The sequence below is a fragment of the Condylostylus longicornis genome, unplaced genomic scaffold (genome assembly GCF_029603195.1).
Source record: "Condylostylus longicornis isolate FDR11 unplaced genomic scaffold, ASM2960319v2 ptg000162l, whole genome shotgun sequence".
Lineage (NCBI taxonomy): Eukaryota > Metazoa > Arthropoda > Insecta > Diptera > Dolichopodidae > Condylostylus > Condylostylus longicornis.
The window spans coordinates 951585-979261 of NW_026578130.1; the positions used below are offsets into that span (position 1 = coordinate 951585).

A 27677-nucleotide genomic window follows, 5' to 3' on the forward strand; every position below is an offset into this window, starting at 1 on the left:
ACTCTACGAATTTGATAAATAAAGAATTAAAGAAACACAATATTCGGACATCGGAAACCAATGCTAAATACCAACTTAGAAACTTGTTAAATTCGGCTAAGGATAAATTGAAGAAACATGAAAGGTGCAGTGTATACAAAATCGAATGCAATAATTGCGATAAATTTTACATACGACAAACGAAAAGACCTGTTCAAACAAGATTCAACGAACATTTAAGTGAAGTAAAAAGTACAAGGACTGTCATATACTGAAAACGGACGAGGGTAACTCGGCTACTTGATTCTTTAAATTAATTATTTGACCAGTTTTAAGGGTAAAAACAGGTATAATTTTAATTGACTAATAAAGACAGGAAAGGTATATTACGCAAGTACCTAATTATTTATACGACGAAGAGAATATTAACATTTCCTTTTTGATTTGTAGAAATTTGAAAGAAAATTAAAATTTTACAAAATGTGGAAAGCGAAAGAGTTGAAAATTTTTTTCTAGCGAAATAACGTACAAGCTATAAAGTTACTGATATTTCAAAGTGCTATAGTTGAAAATTTAAAAGCAACAGCTAAAACTTTTGAAAGGAAGGAACGGATTTATGGTAATGGCTCATTTCAGCAGCCATTTTATTATTATAAGATTTTGCTTTGCCGTTTTATTTTTTCTTACTCTTCAAACACTGAAAGAAAATTGCTGTCGTATTTAGCTTTAAGAAAAACAAATCGAATTTCTTTATCAACAAATACATTTTTTATTTACACATACAAAATCAATATAATACAATTTTTTGATCTTTAGTTTTAACCGTAATACCCACCAAATCCACCAAATCTTCGGAATCCACCGCCAAATCCTCCAAATCCACCACCGAATCCACCAAATCCACCGAAACGACGGAATCCACCAAATCCACCATAACCACCATATCCACCAAATCCAAATTGACGGGCTTGACGTGGTGCTGAATCGTGTTCAACTGCATCAGCATTAATAGCATATAAAGCTTGATTATTATCTTCGATTTCTGATGCCGGATAAGCAATAACAATTGCGAATAATGCAACGAATAAAACGAAAGCCAATGTTCTATGCATTTTGAATAATACTGTGTTTAATAATCTATTAACGAAATAAGATAATTTTGAAATTATTTAATTGAGAGTTTTTAAAACTACACTCTTTAGATATTGATCCGATTATGATATCAATTAAGAAGATCCCAGGATATTTATAGTAAAATTACAACTTTAGAAAATCATTAATATCTTAAGAGTAATAATAAGAGGCGCTTAAAATTAAAATTATAATAATGATTCACAATTAATATGAAAAATATCATAACAAATTCTTAAGCAAGCATGTTTGACTTCCACATTTTTGAAATAAATGACGCATTGAGATTCGTCAATTAAAATAATGAACAAAAAAATACCACTTTCATATTATTTTAATCTAATATTGACATTTGTGGTTTTTAATGAGACTTAAAGCTTTCTAGAATTAATAAACTGATCATATAAACTTGGTCAATATTGTTTTTGAAAAACAATGCGTTCTACTTGTAGAATAATTTTTTGCCATATCATACCTTTTACATATATTAACGAAACACGTGAGGCTGAGTGTAAACAATTGGATCTGGCAAAATTACCTTAATATTATATAAAAAGCACAACAGAAAATTTAAAAAATTTCGACTCTCCAGTGAAATTTTGTTGTTATTGAGTTTATTTTTGCAGTTCATTAACCTGTGAGTCAATTTAATCACTTCTATGATAATTACTATCATTAACTTACTGTCAAAACTATTATGTAGAAAATTCACATTACTATCATTAGTATGTTAGACTTAATAAAATTTCATTAAGTAATAATGAAAGCAAAAGATAAAAAAATTTGACTCTCTCGTGAAAATTTATTGTTGTTGACTTTATTATTTGAAGTTCATTGACCTTCGACTCGATTTAGTGACTTGGATGGTAATTACTGTTATACGAACAAATTTATTTCATATTTTACGTATTAAAGGAATAATTGTTGTGCCAGAACATTCACCATCATTATCCTTTTAAACATAATAAAAATTTGTAAGCAGAACTGACGATATAATACGCAGAATTTTGACTTGAATTTTGACCATTGATAAGCAGAATTTATGATACAGGCGGTCTGAAACATCAAAATTTTCGTTCGTATTGAAATTCCTTCATATTTACGAAACAATAGTAACACATATAAATTTTTGTATTACGAGAACATTATCTGCCTTCTTCCAAAATAAAAAGAATTTCTTCATACACCTGTAGCGAGATCGGGTTTTATCTAAAAAGCGTTAGACTCCTGGTTTATTTCCAATTCGAGTAAAAATTTTTTTTCGTCTTTCTGGCTTGGAATTCATTCTAGAGTCTACGTCACTCATTTTGCCGCAGATGTATGGAGCCATTACCTTTTTTTAATAAGGCACTTATTTAGTTTTCAATTCTTTATGGTTTTGTTATGCAAATTATTCGTTAAGTAATAATGAAAGCGTCGCAAGTGTTAAAAAATTTCACTTAAACACTTTTCTTCAACACTTTTCACTACGTGAAAATTTTTTCGTTTGAAATTTAAATGTTTAATCCTGAAAAATTTTCCACTTTCCACATTTCAATCCAGTTTGGTTTCGAAAAAAATTGAACAATTAATTTGCTACTTTTAAAAAGATTTTAACATTTTGTTTATAATCTTGTTCTTTATTCTATTTCAATTTAATATAAACACTAGTAATATTTCAATAGGCACGTTTTAATATAAGTAAAGAAACAAAAATTTTCAATTAAAATTTTCAGAATTTATTTTTATATACAATTTATATAACACATAATTTTAGAAGGTATTTGACAATAAGATTGTACATTCAAAACTTATTTGCCATAAAAACCAAAACTTTTATAAACGCTGAAAGTTACAGGATAACCAAAACCATAACCAAATACAGGATATCCAAATCCACCGAATAACCATCTTCGATTTCTTGGTGATGTCTTGTCATCTTCAGATTTTTCTTTACTGCTGTCGCCTTCTGTTTTTCCATCAATTTCAATTGCTAATAAATTTTCTTGTTTTATTGTAGATGACTCCACTGTTGATGAATCGTTTTCTGTCACAGGATAAGTATATGTCAATACAAATAAAGTGACAAGTAAAATTGAAAATACTGTTAATTTCATTTTTCAAAAATTTACAAAATATTTAAAAATTTTGAAAATTAAGATTATTTCTAATGAGATTTTGGCTTAAACTAAAGATTTATGTGAAATTTAAGTTCTTTTTATACTCAAAAATAAAAAATAAGTCATTTGTGACAATCTTTAACTTTGAACTAAAACCATTTTATTGCCATTCAAGTGTCAGAGTAAGTATTTACATATTGCAAAAAAACAAGACAAAAGAATAAAAATGAGTTATTTAATATGATTTCGAATAAGTCAATCAACTTTCGGCAAGAACTTCCAAATAAGTTTGGAATTTTCAAATGTAAATTTTCACACCTTTATTGTTGCCTTCTATTTGTATAATATTGATTTGTAAAAACCAGTCATTAAAAATTTGACAAAAAAAAACAAAATCTTAATCTAATTTACTTTTACCTTATTTGCGTTAAATCAACCAGTCCGGAAAGTTAAAGTACGCATTAATGTCATAAAATGATGACATTACCATATTTCAAAAAAAAATATAAACAAAAATCCTGTTGTTCAATATTAGAATTTCATCATAATTATATGAGAAGGAAGATTTTGTTAACACTAGTTCTTCACTATATCTTGGTAACTGAGTGACTCAAAATATAAATAATTAATTCTACTACATTTATTATTAAATATAAAAAATAATTTAAAATTGTGATAAAATTAAAATAAACAAGCCATAACATTTTGAAATGAAATTAAATTAATTTTATTTTTATTAACAATAAATCTAAGCTCTAGCTTAAAAAGCAGTAGAGTAAAACACTGTAAGGTTGCGACGACAACTTCCGATTTGTTTACTGAAAAATTTTAATTGCTATTTCTTGTACATTTTAAAATGACAAACGCTCTAACTTCGTAATTCTGTAATAAAAAGATATTTTTATTTTAATTAAAATTTAATCAAAATTTAATTAACAAAAATAATTTTTGTAAAAATAAAAAACAAATGAGTAAACAGAATTTTATTAAACAGGGTCATTTCAATTTGAATCTTGTTTAACAAGCTAAACATTTCTGACACAATACAAACACACATAAGTGTAGTGTTTATTAATGTAGGACAACAATGTTAATCCTAATTTCAAATTTGTTGATATTTTAAGTAGTGCTTTAATGATAATTTCTTAATTTTATCACAGATTTAACAATGCCGAATGCATGAATATTTTAATTGATATGAGCTTACACTAATTTTACTTTATTAGTCATTAATATTATTTTATAATTAACTGGAGATTTTATACTGTTATAAAGCTTTTCTCTTGCATAAAGCCGTGAAAAAAGGGCAGAAAGTTTTGACAGTTGAATACAATTTAAAAAATTAATCAATATTAAAATAATAGTAATAATAATTGCAATGACATCAAATATGAAATTTTCTTAAGTCATAACAAAATTCCAAAACTAGTCATAAAAAATTTTTTCAAAACTCATCTACCACCGGTGAGGGTGCATGCTTAGAAGAAAATACGAACAATCCATATTATTTGAATTACATATATTCAAGAGCAGTTGCAATTTGGAAAAAAAAAATCTGGTGCTCAATAATTTCTATGTAGTCAACAAAAAGAATCCACATATAAGTAGAGCAAAAAATTAATTAATTTTTGAAAAAACAATTTTTTAAAAAATTATTTTTTTTGTACAATTCACAGTGATTAATTATAATTACTTGACATTAAAACTGAACTTATTATTGGCACCTAGTTCTTAGTTAAAAAATTATTTGGTTTGGAAGTGCGTTATCAACTGAATACGCTTTATTATATGTTACGTTTTAGTTGTCAAATCTGACACTACAATGATGATTACCAGCACTTCTGGTATTGCTACTATGCATTCCATTATTTAAAATAATATTGACATTTGGGTTGATGCTATTGATACGCATAGAATGTACTTGATTTGTCATTTTACTTTTTATTGTTAAATTTACTGATAATAAATATTGTTTATTAATTGAACTTCACGTGTTGCCGTTTTGTTGAGATACCCAAACAAAATTTGGGAATTAGCATGATACTTTTATTAAATGCGTTATCCCAAATATGAAAGGCATTGTGGAGTGAAACATAACTAAAATACAGCGACCTTTTAAGTTTATGTGTGAAACTCTCCCGCCTATTAATTTAAATATTCCTGCTTCTTTAAATATTTCTGTTCCTCTCGCTTCACTTTTTCGTCTAATATTACCTCTACGAACAACTTCCGATTCGTGTGAAACAATCCTCAAGTTTCGAACGTCTGTTATCTATATTAATGGTAAGCTTTTAAAGTTTAAGTCATTTTTTGAATCAGTACCAGATCATTATATATTTTAAGTTCCAGCTCTTTACAGGTGTTACCAATATAAATGTACTATAGCTAAATGAAGGAGAACATAAAATTATGCGTAACATAAGCTACTTTAAGCTGGGTTAAATAGCTTATTAGTGGATTGAATCATACAATTTACTAATGAATTTTGTGATATATAAAACTAGTTTTTTGACCATATCTTTTTGAATTGGTAAGTTTAGTAAAATCGAAAATACCAATAAATTAGCATAAATAAATAATTGACGCAAATATGAAGTTTATTAGGTTTTTTTCAAAATCCCAATTTTTTTTTTGAAAACAATTTTTTTTTATCATCGAAAACTTATAAAAAACTCCTACAAAATCATAAGGACAGGAAAAAATTCTAAAATTCGAAATCCCGGCCCAACCCAAATGCTACAGAACTTAAAAAGAAGTATAAAATCACTTGCGCTTCTATGTTTGACAGTATAGTACTCGTATTCTTGTCAGTGCTTGTGCGTAAGAGTTGTTTCGAATATATTTAATTTTTTATAAAGTACTAAGGTAAGCTTTACGTGCTTATTCGAAAATTAATCGCGTACAAATAGTGCATCAATTTCATGTATAATCAAAAGCAGTTTCAATACCGAAAATCGAAAGTGTGTACCTAGATATAACAATTGGTTAAATCAATCAAAATAATTAAGCCTCGAGAACTGCACTTTTTAGCGGGCCGAAGAAAATCATTACGATCTTTTTTTGATCATTACGAAGAACATCTGGCAGAAAACGGAAATAATAAAAGGATCGTTTCATTATTAAAAAATCTCACTGTAATTTAGTATTCATGTGCTCAACTATTTCTCCATTATTATCAATTAAAATACTTTCAAGCTTATTTACAATAAAACTAGCATATTCAAAATACTTCACAGCTTAAAATTAATTTAAATCATCTTAAACGAATTCATATAATTAAAACCAAGCCCATTCACAATATAGATATTTTTTATCAAAAACAATCCAATTACTGAAATGGCTAATTTCAAATCAGATACATTGTCAAATTTTACATACTTGAATAACAAGGATTTTAAAAATAACCCATTTTTTCCAATTTATTTTAAAATTTGGTTCAAATTAGTACATTCAATAAATTATTTTGCTTAACCCATTTAGGCCCCAATGCACAGCATATAGCTATAGTTATTAATTATAATAAAATTGTTTTGGAATTTTTATCAACAATTAATAATACAATAATAAATTGAAAATTCATTCAAATAATTAATAAAAATAATGTAATTGAGCACGCTTAATGACTATTGAGAGTTGTATATGTCAAAATAATAAAAACTAATAAGAAAATGCAACCAAAGCCGATAACAATAATGGAAATGCAACCTTTGTTTATTTCTCGAAAATATTACTATACATCGGTAAGTTTTCAGTTTAATTTGCAAATATTTTGAATGATAAAACATTTTACAATGCACTTCTATTTAACAATAATTATTTTTTATATTATTCAAAAGCCCCTACAAGTATGCAATTAATTCATTTTCTTTTTACACTCAGACAACGTTTAAAAATAATTTATTTTATACGAGTACCATAAAATGAAATTCTAAAATAAAAAATTTATCACCTCAGCTTCAATTCATGTACCAAATTTTTCATCTTCATGATGTCAGACAAAATAACCAACAAACTTTATTGTTTATATAGTTTTGCTTTTTGTTTATTTTTTATTTTTCTGCCTCTATCCTTCTCTCACAAAGCAATATTTCATCTCAAGTTCAAGGTGAAAATTGATGTTTACTTTTTTTTGTGTTATCGCCATTTTTTTTAAAATGTTGCTCGCTTCTCTATCAATCTTTAATTAGCAAAAAGATTATTTAAAAGAAAAAAAAAATTAATAACATTTTGAAGGCTTCAATGAAAAAAGTTCTTTTTAAAATTGTCGTTTAAAAGTTTAGAAAAACCTGTTAAGAAAGTTCTTTTTTTTTTATATATTTTTAAAAAATTTATCCATCTTGTATTGGGAAAAAATTATATTAATATCATGAGATATTTTCTATAACTATTCGAATGTCTAGTATGTATTTTAAATTTGTTATCTTTGAATAATTACTGGAAACATTGAATAAAATGAGACGGGTATTGTGATCGAATAAAGTTTCTACTCACTTTCTATTAATTTGAGCCAGGAATTAATTTAAGATTTCTAGTAATGACCTAGTACGGATGACATAGTAAACCACTTTCATTTTAAATTTTGAATAAGTCTGAACTGTTTAATAGCGGAATAATGTGAAAGGCTACGCTTATGATTTAGTCGCCGGTATGTGAGAGGCCAGCGTGATGACATCGTAGTTGAGCGAATAAATACAAGCTGAGGGCCTTACAATTAAACAAAGCAGTTATTGTACCATTTACTAGATAACGGAAGTCTGCTTTCGGTGTCCTCGAGAATTACAATTATTGAGCCTTCCAAGGAGATGAAATATCTGGCAGTTATACTACATTAGCAACTGAACTAGAGACCTTATCTAAAAGGAGTTGTCGATAGAGCATCTCGGACTTCTGGAGACATGGAGTCTTACACCTTAAATGGTCCTACACTATCATTGCCACCAATTGTATCATGCTCTTCTATCATATTGTAGCCGGAAAGGTTATGACGCGTGCTTTCACGCAACTGGACGTTCTAAGGTTATCTTAGCATGGCTCCGCTTTATGTTCATCTTAAAAAGGAGGCTGTGAAGAGACTATTGCGAATAAAGTAACACAGGAATTCAAAGCCTGGTTATGTTAGGGTCGACCAAGTATTGAGAGGGAAATCAACAGCGCTCAGGACATGGAGTGGCTATGGGACTTTGCCGAAAGGTGAAGCCCACATTTGAGCACTACTAGCGGGTGTACTCTGTTTTAGTTCTTCAAAAGTGTGTAATCTAAAAACGATCGAATATGTGATGACCACATCAAATATTTTTTTCAAATGAGATTTAATTTTGGAATTCTTTAAAAGTGTTAAAAGACCAAATTTTTTATTCAAAGATAAGCAAAAACTTATTCTTAAAATTTCTAATTATCTACTATAATTTTCAATTAGAAAAACATTAAAGTTCTTAATGACACAACCAATTAGCATCTTCTGGTAAAAATAAAAAAAAATAAGTTAAAAAAATAGAAAAAAATAAATCCTTAACAAGTAATAAAGGTAAAAGTTCTGGTAAAATGTAATGCTCAAACAAAGGTCAATTTCATTTCAAGAGGTCAATTTTGAATTTGGGGTTACATGAGCGTGAGACTGTTTAACATTAATGGCGTTGAACACATAAAGAGTACAATAAAAGTTGATTACTATTAGTTTAATTAAAAAAGGATGTGCGGATTTAAAACAATTTTAAGTTAAAATGAACCAATTTCAGAACGAAAATCTGAAATCAAAGAAAAAATTGCTTTTAAATCTGGAAAATACTTGCATAAATCTGCGTACGTATCAGCTATGTGTGTATGTGGATTATAAAAAGATGATTTTCAATAAGTACAATAATCTCAGACAATAACAACAACGCGCTAGATTTTTATGACATACAGAAGATTCTGGAAAAATACAAAGAATGGAATATGAAAGTCACAAATTCCGAAACCAACGTAAACTAAATTTGACAAAAAATTTATGCAGATTAATTTGTTCAATTTCCAATTTGACATATGATTTTTTTTTTAAAACACAGTAATTAAAAAACCATAGGCACGCAAAATAAAGAAAAAACAAAATTTGAAAATATTTTTGATTTCATTCGAGTTTACGTCAAACTATTTGTCATTCAAATATAAACATAATTAGAGAATGTGACAATTATGACATTTGTGTTATTGAAAAGTCACTTTTATATTGTTGACGATAAAATTTTGAACAATTTATAGATTGTTTTCAGCCAAAATCAAACCGCAGAGGTAAATAAGAAAAAAAAATCTTATTAGAATTTAAAATTAGACCGCAACATTCTTTTTTTTGCTGTATTTCAAGATTTCTTAAATAAAATATGTAATCATAGTATTGTTTAGCAGAAATTTTTGGTATTTCCAAAATGAATTCTAAACGTCATAATTTTAATATTTCTTTGTTTATTCTTTTTTATCTCAAATACTTATCAAAATAAAAAAAAAATCATTTTAAAGATCTAAATTCTTACCTTTTTTCTATTATTCTATAATATAATAAATTAGACAATAAAATTAGATTTTAAATTAGTCGCAGTTTTAACACTCTTTTATTTATTTATTTTTATATTTCCGGTTTTTGAATGATTAAACCATTGTGATTTTCTCTCTCCTTCTGTCATTTTTGGTTCCTTCTTGGTGGTCAAGTTGTTTTGTTGATTGTTTTTTTTTTTGTTTTTATGAATGAATGTAAAATGATTATTTTCAGGATTACATCTAGTATATAATAAATAATTAAATTTAATTTATAATTTTTGAGTCCATAATATTTTTATAACACAATTATAAAATTTTTAAAAGGGGTCAATATATTTTCATTTTATCTGTTTGAACTTTTAACAAAAAAAGAAACAAACTATGCGTACTTTTGTGATAGTACATGATTTCATTTCATCTCAATGATAGAATACAGTCGAATAGAGTCATCTTGCAAGTTAGATCGTTCACAAAACAAGTTCAGTATATAAATATGTTGAACAATTTTCAAATTTATATCAAAATAAATTTAACATTCAAAGAAGTAAAATCAAATTGAAATTTTCAAAATTTTTTTCAAAATGCGTTCAACAATAATTTTTGGAATATTATTGGCTCTTATTGTTGTAGTTGTCGCATATCCAGCCGATGAAACAATCGAAAATAATAATGAACGTGAATTATATGATGTGAATGCTGATGCTCCACAACATGATGGAACAGAACGTAAAGCACGTCAATTCTTTGGTGGTTATGGTGGATATGGTGGTTTCGGTGGTTTCGGTGGATTTGGTGGATTCCGTCGTTTTGGTTTTAGAAGATTTGGTGGATTCGGTGGATTTGGATATCCTGGTTTTGGTGGATTCGGTGGATATTATGGTTAAAATTTAAGACTTTCTTTGTTTGCTTGTATACAGTGTGATTTGTAAATAAATTGTACAAATAAAATTAGAGAAAAAAAAAAAAACAAAATTTTTATGGAATTTTTTTTTTAAACTTACGCACATAAGCTTTTTCTCTAATCGTAGCGTGCGTGTAGAAAAGCTTAATGGACTCATAATTTATTATTAATACTATTGAATTTCTTATATCTGCAAAATAGTATAAATATGTTATATGTATATATGGGTAAGAATTTGCGCTTGTGTAACAAAGAAATAAAACCATTAATGCTAAATGAAAATTAATTGAAGACAAAAGAATAAATCAACAATAATGGAAGAATTTTTGAATAAAATCAAGGAATTTTTTTTTTTTATTTTTTTTTACACATGCAAATTATTAGTCAGCCTCTTGTATTTTTTGTTTATGATAATTTTCTTTAAAAAATAATTTTAAAGAAAATTTACAAGCGTAAAATTTTATTTAAAGGAAAAAAAAACTGAAATAGAATTAAACTCGTGGTGCTAATTTAATTATAGTCTACCTATCAAAATAATATTCTTAAGGTAGTCTAATACTGAATTTTCGTTTATGATTTAATTTGACATTGACAAGTGACAGTATTTTACCGATTTTAGGCTGCTATATCAACTAATAAATGGCAGTCTGAGAATATACTTTAGCAAGAACGCACACTCTAAGAGAGAGAGAGTACATTCTTCAGCATTACATTCTCATTTAAGCCTTGAAAGAGAAATTGAAATAACAATTTGTTTGATTTTCCTAATAGCAAAAATGCATATAGAGATTATATAATTATTTTTATATATATATATATATAAAAACGCTCTATGTTAATTAAACAAAAACGTATAACAGTTAATACAATATAATTTAAGCGTTATAATTAGAGAATGTATAGCAAGTGCATAACTATTGTGTTATATTGGCAACATATCGAAATCGACTCTCGATTCAAATGTTAATAATCATACGATTTACGATATATTTTTGAGAATATTTTGTTAAATTTATTTTTATTTACTCTTAAATACTGCTCTTTCAAGAGAAGCACATTTATTTTCACTTTTTGAAGAAGGAGGCAGGAGACGCCGTTTCGATTGTTTTATTTAATAAAAACCACAAATCGAGTAATTTAATAGGCAAACATGAGCGTGAGATGAGACTGTTAAACATGATGAGTAACGTCGTTCTCTTGCATTATCGCTCTCACGTTCATAACAAAATAATTGTAAAATCCCGTAAATTTTTATTTAACGTTATTAAAATATTTTTGTGAGCGTAACTAAGCAATTTTTCTAGCTTATAGTTGCCTGGATTATTTCTTTTTCCATTTTTTAAGGTTTTTCCTTCATCTAAAAACAAAATAATTTTCAATTTTCACTTAAAATTCACATAAAATTTCAAGTATAAATACCATTTTAAAAAATCATTTTTTTTTATATTTAAAATAAAATTCATACAGTTAAAATCCAAAAGCCGAAAATTCTAATATTTCTATAAAAATTACGATTAAAAAAAAAATTTAATTAAAAAATGAAATTAATTTTTGCATTTGTAATTTTATTTGGGATTATTTTTTCGATAACTACTGCATATACAATTTCTGAAGCTGATTCTGATGAAAATGATAATAATTATAAAGTGTTATATGAAGTGAATGCAGATGATACAGATCATGATTCATCAGATCGTAAAATACGTCAATTCGGTTTTGGTGGTTTCGGTGGATATGGTGGATACGGTGGATATGGTGGTGGATGGGGTGGTGGCTGGGGTGGTGGTTATGGTGGATATGGTGGATACGGAGGATGGGGTGGATATGGTGGATTTCGAAGATTTGGTTTTCGAAGATTCGGTGGATATTGGTAACAAAAAATTGTTGTTATAAATTAAAATTAATTTCTATTCTGTTTCTGTATTGTGATAATTTTGAATAAATTTAATATGATGATTGTATAGAAATATACAAAAAAAAAAACAAAAAACAAACACAAATAAAAATCATTTATTTTAAAAGTGCATATGTGTTATATAATGTTTATGTGTTCAACTGGTATAATAAATTCAAGTTCTTTAAAACTGAAATAATAAATTGTGTAGCAAAACATTTATTGGCAATAAAATTTTAAGGATTTAAAATATTCGTAAAACTTAAATTTAAAATTGTGTTTATCTGAAATCAAAAATAATTAAAAATAGTAGGTAAAAAATATAAGGTGACCAGTTCTTCATTTTCGAGATTTTAATATAGAAAATTTTTACCAAGAAAATTAATTAAATTTGACCCGCATTATTTTAATTAACAACATATTGGAACGAAGTGGATTACTTGCAATTTATTATTATGTAACATAACTCGCAAAAGAACATGGTTTGAGAATTCTAGATGGTCACATCAAAATAATAATTCGTTCTAATGAAATATAAATCTTGAAAAGTGGAATAATACCATTAAAAATTAACAAAACCTAATTGATGCCACACATTTGCTTTGAAAATCAATTCACTCCTTTCATTTGAAAAAATTTACGATTTTCATTATTGTTAACCAGTTCTTTCAGTTCTACAATAAATTAGAATTATTCTATAATTTACTTTCATTTATTTCTCAATTATAATTTCCAATAGAATTCTGTTTCAAAAGTTATGATGATTTTGTCAACACCATAAATTTTATTATTTAATCCAAATTTTTTAATAGTCATGATTTATAACGTAATTTTGGTGTCAATTTATTGGATGAACTAAATTTATGTTTATAATTCTAATTGAACCAATCGAATACATAAATTGAAGAAGTTGTTTTTTTTTTTTTAAATTAATTTTGTTCTTTTGTTTTTAGTTATTTATGCTCATAACTTATTTTAGAAATAAAAGCTGGTGGTAAGATATAAAAAATTAAGAAACAAGTTCCTTAAGATTTTGAATAAAAGTAAAGCAAAATGAGATAAAACAAAAAACCCAATCATTTGAAATTCTTGATTGGAAAAAAAATTTTTTTTTTTTTTGTAATTCCAGGCCTAAAATAAAAAGCTTCTTTGAATATATGAAATTATGTGTTGCTTTCAAATACCTTGCTTTTTGATACGTTGTCAAAAAAAATTTTAGGTCGGAATGTACTTGTAAGTTTTATTCTGTCTGCAGCGCCTCCTATGGTCTATTTACAAAACTTTGGCACACATCAAGACAATCTTTATTATTTGAACTAAAAGGTCAGGAGTTATTTCTTCTATTATAAAAAAGCAATCAAATACCAGGATGTTGAATTGACACTTCAAATCACTTGTTTTCTCAAACTGGATTTTTCATTCCTCCTGAACTGCAACTTAAATAATATATTTCAAATTTTTACTATTTATAGAAATGAAAGAATTTCTTTAATCGTATTTCACCTCTTTTCCGTATTTTAATAATTCAGAATTTAGTTTAGAACCCAGTAGTTTATTAGCCTAGTTTTAATAGTTTAATAGCCCTCATCTTATCCTGTAATAATTTTCTAACTTAAAATCTATTTTACGGTAACAAGAGAATTATTTCAATAGATTGTTTTCACAATTAAGACTACTGACAGCTTCAAATTCTAGAACCAAATTTTCAAAAGAAAATGTGCTACTTTAAATACCATAATTTAGTCTGATCGACTAAAATTTTTTTATATTTCCCTCTTAACTTAATAATCAAAAATTGACGTCACAAAATTATCAAAAGTCAAGAAAATTCAAGAATTTTTAATGATTTTATAAATTTTTTAATTAAATAAATTCTAAATGAAAATCTTTGATATAAATATCCTGCCAGATTATATCGAGAATTCAAAGTATTAAAAGATTTTGAACGCTTCATTTAAGCATCTTCAAAATATCTAAATAAAGTTTTTGTTAATATTTAAAAAAAAAAAATAAGAACATACAAAATGCGTGCAACATTCATTTTTGCTATAATTTTTGGATTTTTGGCAGTTTTAGCTACTGCATATCCAGCTGAATCACCAGAATTAGATGCAAATCAAAGAGAATTAATTAGTGCAAATGATGATAGTTTACAAGTTGAAAATACACCACGTAAAACACGTCAATTCTTTGGTGGATATGGTGGATATGGTGGATACGGTGGTTTCGGTGGTTTCGGTGGATTTGGTGGATTCCGTCGTTTTGGCTATGGTGGATATGGTGGATTTGGTGGATTTGGATATCCAGGTTTTGGTGGATTCGGAGGATATTATGGTTAAAAATTTGATTTGTGCTTAAATTAAGTACAGTTGTATGTATATAATAGTATTGTTTTATTACAAAAAAAGAAAACCAACAAAGAAAAAAACCAAAATAAAAAAAAAATATTTTTTTTCTAACTTTTATAAGAAAATAACAAAAAACAAAATTACAAATTAAAAAATATTTTACAAAAATAAAAGTTAAGTGTTTTTTTTTTTAATTTGAACAAAAAATTTATTGAAATTTGAAAGTTCAATTTATTTCAAATTTAACTATGGTAAAATTTTTATGGAAATGCAAGAATCTTATTGCATGTTTATTTTCTAATCTGCTTTAATTTTAACGTACTTGTGGAATTTAATTCTCAAATCAGTGGTGAAATAATTCTAGAAATGATCTAGCAAACAACCCAACGAAATCAAACAATTTTCGACCTCAATTATTACGAAACCCAGCAGTAATAATTGGTAAACTTTTCCTCATAATTTTTTACAATACCACAACCAAAGCATATTTAGCAACAAATTAAATTTAAGAATTATGATGCAACTTACTAATTGGACACTTAAAACAGTAACAAAATTTTACCCTTCATTTTTATATAAATTCACCTTTGTGAGATAGAGAGCATTAAAGATTATATCGAAAAAAAAAATTTAATAAACAAAAAATTGTAAATTAAATTTGTTAATATTTCCTATTTATGCTCTCATTTGATGGTTCACATGAGCTAGTAGCCTAACCACCATACATACATAAATTGTCACATATTAGAGAATTTTACAATAAAAATTCACCATTAAAAAAAGCACTTCAATATTAACTCATCATAATTTTATAATACGGCACACATTTAAAGCATTTTAAAGTGCCGACTGCCGAAATATTTGTATTTCAGGTATGTGTGTGCATGCATGAAATGAGAATATAGGTATTTTTTTTTTTAACCTGTTTTAACCAGACAATTTTAATTTAAAATTACAAAAAAACAAGTAAAAACGTTTCAGTCGGTATAAACCGATTGAATAATACCCTGCACCTTTCGTTATTGTGTAGCAATTACTCGAACCTGTGAAGTCATTCTATAGAAACTTCACGGATATGTCTGACCTATAATTGGACATCCGACTGCCAAGTTTCATAAATCTGACTTTATAATTTTTCCAAATATTTAAAATTAGCTTTTGGAGTTGTATGGCAAGTACCTGAACCTGTCAAACAATTCCATCAAAACTTCACAAATATATCTGATCTACAATCGGACACACAACTGCCAAGTATCATGAATCTGACTTTATTATTTTTCCAAATATTTAAAATATGCTTTTGGAGTTGTTTGGCAAGTCCCCGAACCTGTCAAGCAATTCCACTAAAACTTCACAAATATATATGATCTATAATCGGACACACAACTGCCAAGTTTCATGGATCTGACTTTATTATTTTTCCAAATATTAAGAATAAGCTTTAAGACTTGTATGGGAGCTACTCGAACCTGTCAAGCAATCCCATTAAAACTTTAGAAATATGTCTGACCTATAATTGGACACACAACTGCCAAGTTTCATCAATCTGACTTTATTATTTCTCCAGATATTTAAAATTAGCTTCTGGAGTTGTATGGCAGGTACCCGAACCTGTCAAGCAATTCCTCTAAAACTTCACAAATATATCTGATCTATAATCGGACATCCAACTGCCAAGTTTCATGAATCTGACTTTATTATTTTTCCAAATATTTAAAATTAGCTTCTGGAGTTGTATGGCAGGTACCCGAACCTGTAAAGCAATTCCTCTAAAACTTCAGAAGTATATTTGACCTATAATTGGACACATGACTGCCAAGTTTCATGAATCTGACTTTATTATTTTGCCGAATATAAAAAATTTGCTGTTGGAGTTGTATGGCAGCCACCCGAACCGGTGCAGCTATCCCATTATAATTTTTAGAGCATGTGTAGAATATAATTGGACACATGTGTACAAAGTTTTATATTTACAGCTTTATTAGTTTTTGAAATATTCAAAATAAACTCTTTGAGTTGTATGGCAGCTACCCGAACCCGTTGTCCGAATTAGTCCAATAACAATAGGGCTCGTCCTTGGCACAAAAGAAAAAACTTGTGAAAGTTTGGTGTCGATTGCATTATTCGTTTTTGAGTTATCGTGCGAACGGACGGACGGACGGACGGACGGACGGACGGACGGACGGACGGACAGACGGACATGTCTAAATCGACGCAGAATTTTACGCTGAGCAAGAATATATATATATGTCCATACCGCAGATGACTCCTTCAAGTAGTTACAAACTCCATACCAAAGTTAATATACCCTTCACGCAGTGCAGGGTATAAAAAACTAAGTTGAAAAAGCCAATAAAAACGAAAAAAAAAAATAATTGAATTTCAATGAAGAAAAAACAACAACAAAAATTCTATAATTAAGAATAGAAAAAAACAATTTAAGTGAACATGTACAAATTGTCTAATTATCATATTAACACCAGATTTAGCGCATGAACATATAAATTTCAAATTTTTATGGCTACAAGGCTTGCCAAATGATAACTTATAACGTGCTGTCAACTGATTTCTGAAATCTGCGCGAATAAATCACTAAAGCAGGATTACATGCCTTCGGTAAGAAAATTGGTATTCGGAATATACGAATATATATTTCGATTTCGAAAATTTTCGAAATTTAAGTTGGTAATATGCGATATTTTCCAGCTATTTCTTGATTGTGAAGTGGGAAGAACTGAAATTTCCCAAACTATTTTGGAAAAATAAATTTTCTAAGTTGAGATCTATAATATTCGCTATTTTCAAGTTTGTTTACATTTTTTGCAAAGCTCAGAAATTATCGCTATAATTATATTTTGGCAGTTTAACTACTAAATGGACTGATTATCGAAAAATTTTAATACGTTATCAAAACGTGTGTATCTTATTTTAATCAATAAGGTTGCCAGTCTTGTTTTAAATTTTTTTTTATAGTAAACAATAATACTATGCTTCCATTACAAAGGCAAATCATTTCTGCATCGTTAATTGTGTACTTAAATGTGTCTAAAGAGTAAACATATCAATAATTTTGACCTCGTTTTCAAAACTTAATTATAATATTTTGTAATAATTTCAAATTTTATTCAAATGCTACTGTGAATAACTAGTAATAAAAAAAACATTGCACGAAATTAGAAAATTAGATGCTCAGTTTTTATCCTCAGTGACTGCTATTTTTATACATAGCAAAAACATATAAATGTAGGAACTATTTATAAAAATGAAAATTATTATCATTAAATAAAATTAATAATAATTACGATAAAAATATAATTGAATAGAATAGTTTCCTTTATTATTATTACACTTTCAATTTTTAATTTTAATTGCATGTGGCATTGAACTTGATAGCTCAATAATACAAAGAGAAATTATTGACCAATTACATTCTATTAGAGAGCTCTTAATATATTTGTTATATAAATTCTAAAATCAAAATAATTTTTAGTTTAATATTTCATTAAAATTCACAATCTAAAGTTAAATTTTTCGGTTATATCGTAAAAGTTATTAACTTTCCATTAAAAATATTATTGGAAATTGTCGGAAAATTTTTGTTTTTTTAAATAAAAATGTTAAAAATTAATTTAAAAAATATTTTTTCATTATTATTAATTTTCTTATATATTGGATTTTATTTGGATAATGTTATGGGAGCACCATCAATTAATAAAAATAAAAATATTTTATTGAAAAATATTGAAAATAATTTGGAAAATGGAAAAAATTTACATAGAATAAAAAGATTTCTTTGGAAAAATTATGGATACAGTAATTATGGATATAACAGTAATTATTATGGATACAATTATGGTTATCCTTATTATTATAGTACAAATTATAATAATAGATATTATCAACCATTTTATAGTAAATATGTTTATAGTAAACCAATATTCTATTGGGGTTAAAATTAAAATTTTCGGATTCTTCTTATAAATTTACTATAATTAGTTTTTAAATAAATATTTTAAAGAAGAAATAGTTAAGGTGTATGTTCAAATTAATTTAAAATAAAATTTTCTTTCCAAAAAAAATTAATGTTTTTCTTAATTTGGTTATTAGAAGGGTATGTGTTATGTTTAATGTATAAATGGCGCCCGATGTCGGGCAAAAATATGTATATGATGTATATGATGCAATGGGCAGCGCTGCTTACGAGTATTAATTTTACTAAATTTACGCAAAATTTTAAATTAACAGTTTATTAATTTACTTAATTTTTTAATCATAGAACAGTAAAATTCCATTTTTGGCATGTCGTTTTCAATTTCTAAAAAATAGTTTCAATTACAGCATTATACAAATTATGTTATTAATAATAAAAAATAAAAAAATTAATTACAATCAACATAATTATGTTGTTTCCTTAAATATTACTAAAACAAAAAATTCAGATATTTTACAAGTTCCAAAAATAAAAGTGTGATATCACACCTAAAATGGTAAAATATTTCTATTACTTCTATATTTCCATTTCTGTTATTAATCTTAATTAGAATCAAAGAGCAGAACTTTGATTTCAAATGAAATATTAAAGCTTTTATGACAAAAAAAAAGTATTTTAAATACAACGATAAATTGTAATAACTGTACAATTTTAGGGGAACCTCCTTTTGGGGTTAAACTACGCCATTCAGCTGTGGTTACCACAAATCAAAAATATTGTAAATTGAGCTATTCATAAAATTGATCATTACTTGTGCGTTCTTTTGAGAAGCTATTTTTAATTATTATGTAAATACATTCTTTATTAACCCTGGTATAGTGCGGCAGGGATGAGGAATTTATTGAATTTAACTCATGCAATAGACATTTCAGCGGCCGATTCTTATCTTTATTTATAAGATTTTTCTACAGGTGGGTTGCTTTTTATTTAAGATGTCGTCAAATTTGTGGTGAATACGTCGTGATATGAGGATAAACATAACTAATTCCAATCCTGTAATAACAAAATATGTAAAAAATTTTTTTGTTCAAGCTACAGAATAAAGCCATTTACGGGCTAAATAAAAATTTTTTGTTCAAACTAGATACTGAAGCCATTTACAGGGTAAGTAAAGTATCTGCGATCGGATAAAATCTTATTTTCTGAAGACTGCGTTTTATGAGAACATCCAAACCAAATTTCTGGAGTATATTAACTACAATAAGGTTAAAGCAGAAAAATTAAATTAACTTCAAAACACAGTACAGTAATTTTATTTTTTCTGTTTAAAAATGAATGCAGTTTTTAGAACATCTCCTAGCCGCATTCTGTATTTAAGTTCTAGAAAAAAATATAAATTTTTTATAAAATTTAACAACATGCAAATCATTTTGGCTTACTCTAAAAGTCAAGAAATGAACTGTACAGTGTTTCCAATTCTCTTGATTGTTCTGTAAGATTTTACCAAAACCTGTTCTAATAACAAACAAATATGTCTTAGCAAGTCTTATGTCGAAAAGAATAAAATTTTATTAAAAAATTTCAAGTCATGTTAATTTAACATTTACAAAAAATTCAAGTCGTTATCCTAGAATCATAGCGCCTGTCGAAAATAATGAATGTTACCTAAGATTTTTTGTTCATATACCACGGTTACAAAGAATTCATTAATCAAATTTTGGTACATAGTCTTTAAAAATAGAAAAATATTGTCATAATTTGCAGACAGGATCTAATTTGAATGTCTTACATTATAAGTAAAATCAATTTCAGTTGTATATAAATATAGACTTCTTTAGATTTTGATTCACAGTATGATTGAAAAATTGCAATTAAAATAATTGAAAAAATTTGAAGGAAACGAAATAAGTGTACTTAGATAGAACAAGAAAAAATGAATCACATAAGTTTATTATTAATACTATTAATAGCTGTTGCACATGTAATAAGCTATCCAATAGCTGACGTACAAAAAGCCGAATCACCAATTACACTTGTGGATATAGAAGATGTGAATAAACACTCTAATCTGTCACCAAGAGTTGCACGTACTAAATATGGTGGATATGGAGGATTTGGAAGTGGCGGCTTCGGTGGAGGTGGCTTTGGTGGAGGTGGGTTCGGTGGTGGTGGATTTGGTGGTATTGGTGGTCTTGGTGGACTTGGGGGCCTTGGCGGGGGCGGCTATGGTGGATATGGGGGCGGCGGGTTTGGTGGACTTGGAGGAGGAGGACTTGGTGGAATAGGTTTGGGTGGAGTAGGTTTAGGAGGATTAGGTGGTAGCTATGGTGGTGGTTTTGGAGGTGGAGGTTTCGGAGGTGGTGGCTTTGGTCGTGGCTTTGGCCGTGGTTTCGGTGGCGGTTTTGGTGGCGGTTTCAAGAAATTTGGTGGTAGTTACGGTAAGCATAAAGTATTTACTTTTTACACATAATTTTTAATAAATAAATTTGATTTTAACAGGTGGATACTATGGCTAAAATCTTGTTACACTGCTTTAATGTTGAACTTGTTTTAAAATTAATTTAAACTTTTAGCTAAAATAAATTGTTAAAACTATAAAATATTATTTGTTTGAATGAATACGTCGGCAGTGAATATTAGGATGAAATGACTTGGCACTATAGCACACATATAACCAAATATAAGTATGTAGACCGAATGAAACAACCTTCGCATACCTATACGTAATGAATCAAATTTACAAAATTAAAAATAATTCAAAACAATCAATTTTCCAAAAGTTTATTAGATACAAACTAAAAACTAAAATTTCTTGATAATCCTTAACATTATAATACATATCACACTCAATAAGGACAATAATAAGGATCATAATTATAATATCTGCAATAATACGGATATCCATAATATCTACGAGAATACAAAGCCAATGGAAAATATGCACCACCACCAATAATTCCAAGACCTCTCCCGTAACCACCTCCTATAAAACCTCCTCTTCCGAATCCGGCTCTACCAAATCCTCCTGAATAACTTCCTCTTCCAAAACCACCAAAACCTCGTCCACCTAAACCACCTCCGCCAAAACCTCTTCCACCAAAACCACCTCCCCGCCCACCGAAGCCACCACCACGTCCTCCCCCATGGCCGCCACCATGTCCTCCCCCACCATGTCCCCCTCCACCGTGTCCTCCGCCGCCACCACCATGACCACCACCACCCCCACCACCCCCACCTCTACGAACAGTACGTATATATTCCTTGTCACTCTCGAAATCAAAATGTTCATCGTTAGCAATTTCCAAAAGAGTTTGACCATCCTCAGAGCTTTCTTCTGAACTTATACACTCAAAATTAAAAATAATGAGAAATATGCAAGTGTAAACAAACACGTTTGCATCAAAAATCATTTTATAAATGCTCAACTAAATCGGACAAACAGAACAACGCGATGTATTTTTCATTTTAGAAATCCCTTTTTATAGTTCAAATATGAATTGTTTACGAATTCACAATAAGAACATGCTAATTTTCACACTTTTCTCAAATTTCCCCTTTTTTAAAATTATAAAATCGTCGTAAATAAAATTTATTACTCATAGCATCTTCTATAAATTGTTTAAAACATCAATTGAAACGTGGTATCGTAGCTTCTCCGCACCTATGAGATCAATTTAAATTTAAATTTATTTAATTAAGAACATTATGTTCTAATTGACTATTAATTAGCAAGTCTTTTTTTAGATTTAAATTGTACAATTCCACGTTTTGAGCGATTTTAAGTTCATTAGATTAAAATTTTCAAAAAATTTGGTTTGAAAGTGTGTAAAATAAAAAAAATTCCATCTGCAATCCGTTTTACTCTGACCCTAAAGAACGAAGAATTACATAATATTCATGGTGAAGGAACAAGAAATCAAAACTGGCAGGCCCGTAAAAAAAGCGTAAATCATTTAAAATGATTAAAAGTTGGACCTAGCGCTTGATTATACAAATTTTCTGTGTCTTAACATCATCTAGCGGTCGCAATTACGAACACATTATGGAAATCGTTTTCTATGTTCCTTTGAATGGACAGTCTTTTGCACAAATAACCAGATGGCATTCATAGTAATTCAATGAAAACTTAAAATTTTATTGCCAATATTCGTATGTGGGAAAAAATGAATTAATGGGACGTTTGGATAATATGATTTTATTCATCAACATAGTCTCCTTTTAAGGCGATACAGCTATTCCAGCGCTTCTCTAACTTTTCGATACCATGTTTGTAGAACGATTTATTTTTTACTTCGTAATATGCTATAACTTCGGCAAGGATTTCCTCATTCGATCCAAATCCCTTTCCATGGAGCATCCTTTGGAGATCTGAGAACAGCCAATAATCGCTGGGCCTAAATCAGGCGAGTATGACGGATGGGGCAGCAATTCGAAATGCAATTCATTCATTTTTACCATCGTTTGCACTGATTTGTGACACGGTACGTTGTCTTGATAAATGAGAATTTTTTTCTTCTTCATGTGCGCTCTCTTTTCGCGTTAAGTACGAAGTACCGTAGTGTGTACCACTTCGCAAATTATTAACTTACCTTCTTCGTTCGTTAAAACATTGAATTCCATGTAGTTGTAGACGATTTTTGCAAGACTAAATGAAATTTTGATTTTTATATTCTAATTAAATTTTTTTGACTAATCAATTTTACTTACAGAAAATTGAAAAGACCATCAGATCAACAATTAATTTTTAATTTGAACTTTTGGGTAGATTCAATCTGGAATAGAATTATTCAAAACCAGTTCTTCTCTTTTTTGCACTTATAAGCTTTTATCGAAAACAAGATGTAGAAAAATGCTTTGAATTCTCTTTAATATTGTAGAATGATTTTATAATTAAAAGAATCAAATTTTTTTTCAATATTAACTTTTATTATATAACAAAAAAAACATCGCTTCACAAAAGCTACAAAACCACAATTCACATACTTCTCATTTTTTTCTTGTAAATTTCACTATTTTATCTGGGACAAATTAGACCATGACATGGAAATGGTCTTGGTCTATAAAGTAATCCAAATGGAACACCACCTCCGAAACCACCACCAAATCCTCCACCAAAACCAGGTCTATAATATGGTCCAAAAAATTGTCTTCGTATTCTTAAATTGCTTTCCTTTATGTTTTCATCACCATAACCAGATAAATTATGAATTGTTTCAAGTTCTTCAACATTACGATTATTTTGTAATTCACTAGGATTTGATAAAATTTCAGCAACAAAAACCAATAATAACAATAATAAAATGCGCATAATTTAAATTTTCAAATTTAAGATTATAACAAAAAAAAATTACTTTACTCTTATAGAATAGTCTTTCAACTATACTAGCCTTAAGTGATTTGTTCTAATTGAATCTTAAATTTAATCTTTTATATACATAAATTCTGAATTCAATTATAAGAAATTTCGGGTATTTTTATTGTGACTCACTATAGTGTTCAAAAAACTTGAAAATTAATCTATGATATATGGGACCACAATAGTAGCGAATATTTTGTGATAACGAAAAAAAAAATTGTATTTAACTATTGAAGAGTGGTTTTTTTTTTTTGAAGAAAGGAAGATTGATTGAATTTTAGTGTTGGCTACCAACTCATTATACACACTACACGAAAAAATTAATTTTCGGTGTTGTTTTGTTTACTTTTACCGACCACATTAAATTATTTAATAAGGAATGAATTTCGCACAATTCACTTTTCACTCTCACTCACTAAGTGACGTAAAAATAAAAAATTCTTAACAAGATGTCAGTTTGTCAAATATGACATTTACATACTTAATATTCTGATTTCTCCTGAAATTTTTTATTTCATAATTTTAAATTAATAATCGAGCTAACTAACAAAATTAATTTCACTGTAAACTCGGTTGCCAGAACTTTCATAAAACACCAATCTATATTTCTAATTCTTACACATTTTAAAATAAATTGTTTTTGTCTCACAAACCGGTTGCTACAAACGTTTGGAACAAGATCACATTATTAAATGCACTGTTGACACTTAATTCTTAACTGTTGAGAGTTAAAAAATCAGCTGAGAGTTAAAATTTTTGCATGCGTATTTAATTTTGCACATTTTACACAATTGCTTTTTTAAACCCCAATCATTATTATTATGAAGTTCTGCCACTTATTCTTGTATAACAATTTGGAATTATATATAAATTTTTTACTCAGACACTAGGTAGTTCCTATTTCACAATTAGTTTCAATTTTCATTCAACTTTCAACTTTTAAAATATTCTCAAAAGCTCAAAATTAATGAGAATTAATAAAGACAATCATTTCTTTTACATTTTTTTTATCATTTGTTATATTTTTTTTTACAAAACTAAAAACAAAAATTATTAAAAAATAAAAATTATGAAAACTTTTAAAAATTTCACAAAAATAGAAAAAATTAGGTGCACAATTCTTTCTTTTTACATATTTGTAATTTTTTCAAATGATTTTAAATCAATGGAAATGCCCATATCCGTGCCCCCCGTAACCCCCATAGCCATGTCCATATCCATAATGATGGTGTCCATAGTGATGATAATAATGGGGATGATGATGATGATGAAAACCATGATGAGGATAATGATGATGATAATGATGATGATGTTTGTGATAACCGTAACCACCCCATATTGGGAATCCATGAAAACCTAATGTACGTACTTTACGCTCTGATACATTATCATGAGCGGACGATTGTAGACTACTTTCATCATTATTTGATTCAGCTTGTAATTTTAATTCTGATTTTATAATTTCTTCTACATTTTCATTTATGGGTGCATCATTATCCTGCTGTAATTGTTGTTCTGGTATATTAGCAGCAATTGTTGTTGCAATTGCGAACAATAATAAACTTAATAAAATTGTTGTATGTTTTGTATACATTTCTGACCGACCCTTTCTTTTATATGATTTTCTTTGAAATAATTTATTTATTTATTAACTTTTATTAAATAAAATTTATTTAGGCTTTTGTTTTCTTTAGAGGTACGTTAATGGGTTGTACACTCCTCAATTTTTATTTGATTTCTACTTGATGCAATTTATTATGCAACTGCTTTTATATAGTATCCAACATTTTTGGTATACATATATTATTTATGAAACAAGAACAAGTTTATGATTTTTGTCTTATTACCAAAAATGAAAAATTTATTTAAGAAGAAAGACCACAATGAAAATTGAAAAAGTTTTCAATATAAAAATTGTCCACAATGCATACAAATATGCAGCATGCAAGTATAAAAGTTTAAGGGTATTTCCAAAAAGATATTCATCTGACCTTGCTTTATATTATATCATAAGATTCAATTCAAATTAATGTTTCCATAAAATATGCATTGAATGCAATCAATATGCATGTATGTAGAAGAAAGCAAGATCAACTTGAAAGTAACTTGAATTTTCAATAATATAAAACTAAGGTCAACATTGTTATACGAGAGTATACGTAATATCAATGCATAAATCTTTAATACTTTACAGAATGCAATGACCCATTGTCATACATTTGAATGAAATTTTATGCGTTTCAATATAAAACAAGTTTAATGTGGAGGACATTAACTCTTATTTTCTTTAAAAACAAAAAAAACAGGACTTGCAGTACCTATGCTCATATAATTTAATTGTAATTGTTCATAACTTCATAGGCATAGCCAAAGTATTGAGAATTAAGAATAAAAACAAAAAGCAATTAACCTTATTTTTATGGAAATATTAAAAATATCCGTATTTTTTTAATTGAATTTCCGGATTACAATCAAATTAAAAAAAAAGAAAGAATTCATAAACTGTTCTTTCGCTTTTCATTGATTCCGAACGCCACAATTTCATGAAAACAAAAATTATAATTTTGTATTTTTAGAATTCAAGATAACCATGAGAAATGTTAATTTTTAATTTTTAATTTCATTATTACTTTAACAATTTGAATTATGAAGAAGGACCCATGTTCACAATTTTTTAATAACTATACTTGTTTCCCAGCTTATTAGTTAAAAACTTAGTTTATACTATACTATTGTCTATTAAGCAATAAAAGTTCCACAATTCCATTAAATCCGAAATAAACAACTATATTAATTGTCACATAATTCAATTATGAAAACACAAATTAATTAACACTAATTAATCTAAAATTAATTTGAATAACAATTTAGTATTAAACACTTTTCCGGCTTGTGAGAAATTCATAACCTAAATTATATAAATTTACAAAAGGTAAAAAACAATATTTTTACGTAAACACCACGCACTCTATTAAAAATCTTTAAAATATTAACACAAAATTTTTTTCCGAAAGGCACGTGAATTAAAAATGTCTATGATAGTCTGTGAATATGTCATCAATTCTAATTTAATATAAAAGTTGTAAACATACAACAAGGCAATTTAAAAAGCACATTTTATCTTAATTAAAGTCAAAGAGAGCGTCGTTCTCGGAAGACATACTGATATGACGTAGGTGTCATAAGAACTAAATTTTAAAGAACTTTATTTATTTTATATTCATCAGAGTCTAATTACGATAATCAAATTAAAAATATTATGTATAAGAGAGCGAAAAACATTTTCGTTTAATGAGTAAAGTCGCAATTAACTATAATCATGGAAGATGGTCAAATGTGTCTGCCGAATTAAGAGCGTAATTCTTCTTGAGAACATACGAGTAAGTAAGCTATTTAAATTTTATTCTTAACTGAAATGTGTTGTCAACAAACCAAAGCGCCTTCATATAGGGCTCATATCATGACGCTCATATCATTGACGCTCATATGAGTTACTGTCGCTCAGGATTTTTTGTTTAATCAAAATAA

The 27677-nt window shown here is 27.6% G+C and overlaps 3 protein-coding genes across 3 annotated transcripts; 2 read left to right on the forward strand and 1 right to left on the reverse strand.

Annotated features, from left to right (window-relative positions):
- The first annotated feature begins 12117 nt into the window (after positions 1 to 12117).
- Positions 12118 to 12494, forward strand: LOC129616099 (uncharacterized). Its single transcript, XM_055531569.1, has one exon. It carries the CDS (start codon positions 12159 to 12161, stop codon positions 12492 to 12494), a length of 336 nt encoding a protein of 111 aa, XP_055387544.1. The 5' UTR covers positions 12118 to 12158.
- A 2044-nt stretch (positions 12495 to 14538) lies between these two features.
- LOC129616100 (acanthoscurrin-1-like) lies at positions 14539 to 21309 on the forward strand. The gene is made up of 3 exons (XM_055531570.1): positions 14539 to 14848; positions 20764 to 21231; positions 21293 to 21309. Exons 1-3 carry the CDS (start codon positions 14539 to 14541, stop codon positions 21307 to 21309), a joined length of 795 nt encoding a protein of 264 aa, XP_055387545.1.
- Positions 21310 to 21639: 330 nt separating this feature from the next.
- Positions 21640 to 22203, reverse strand: LOC129616101 (acanthoscurrin-2-like). The gene has a single exon (XM_055531571.1). It carries the CDS (start codon positions 22201 to 22203, stop codon positions 21640 to 21642), a length of 564 nt encoding a protein of 187 aa, XP_055387546.1.
- Between the last annotated feature and the right edge of the window lie 5474 nt (positions 22204 to 27677).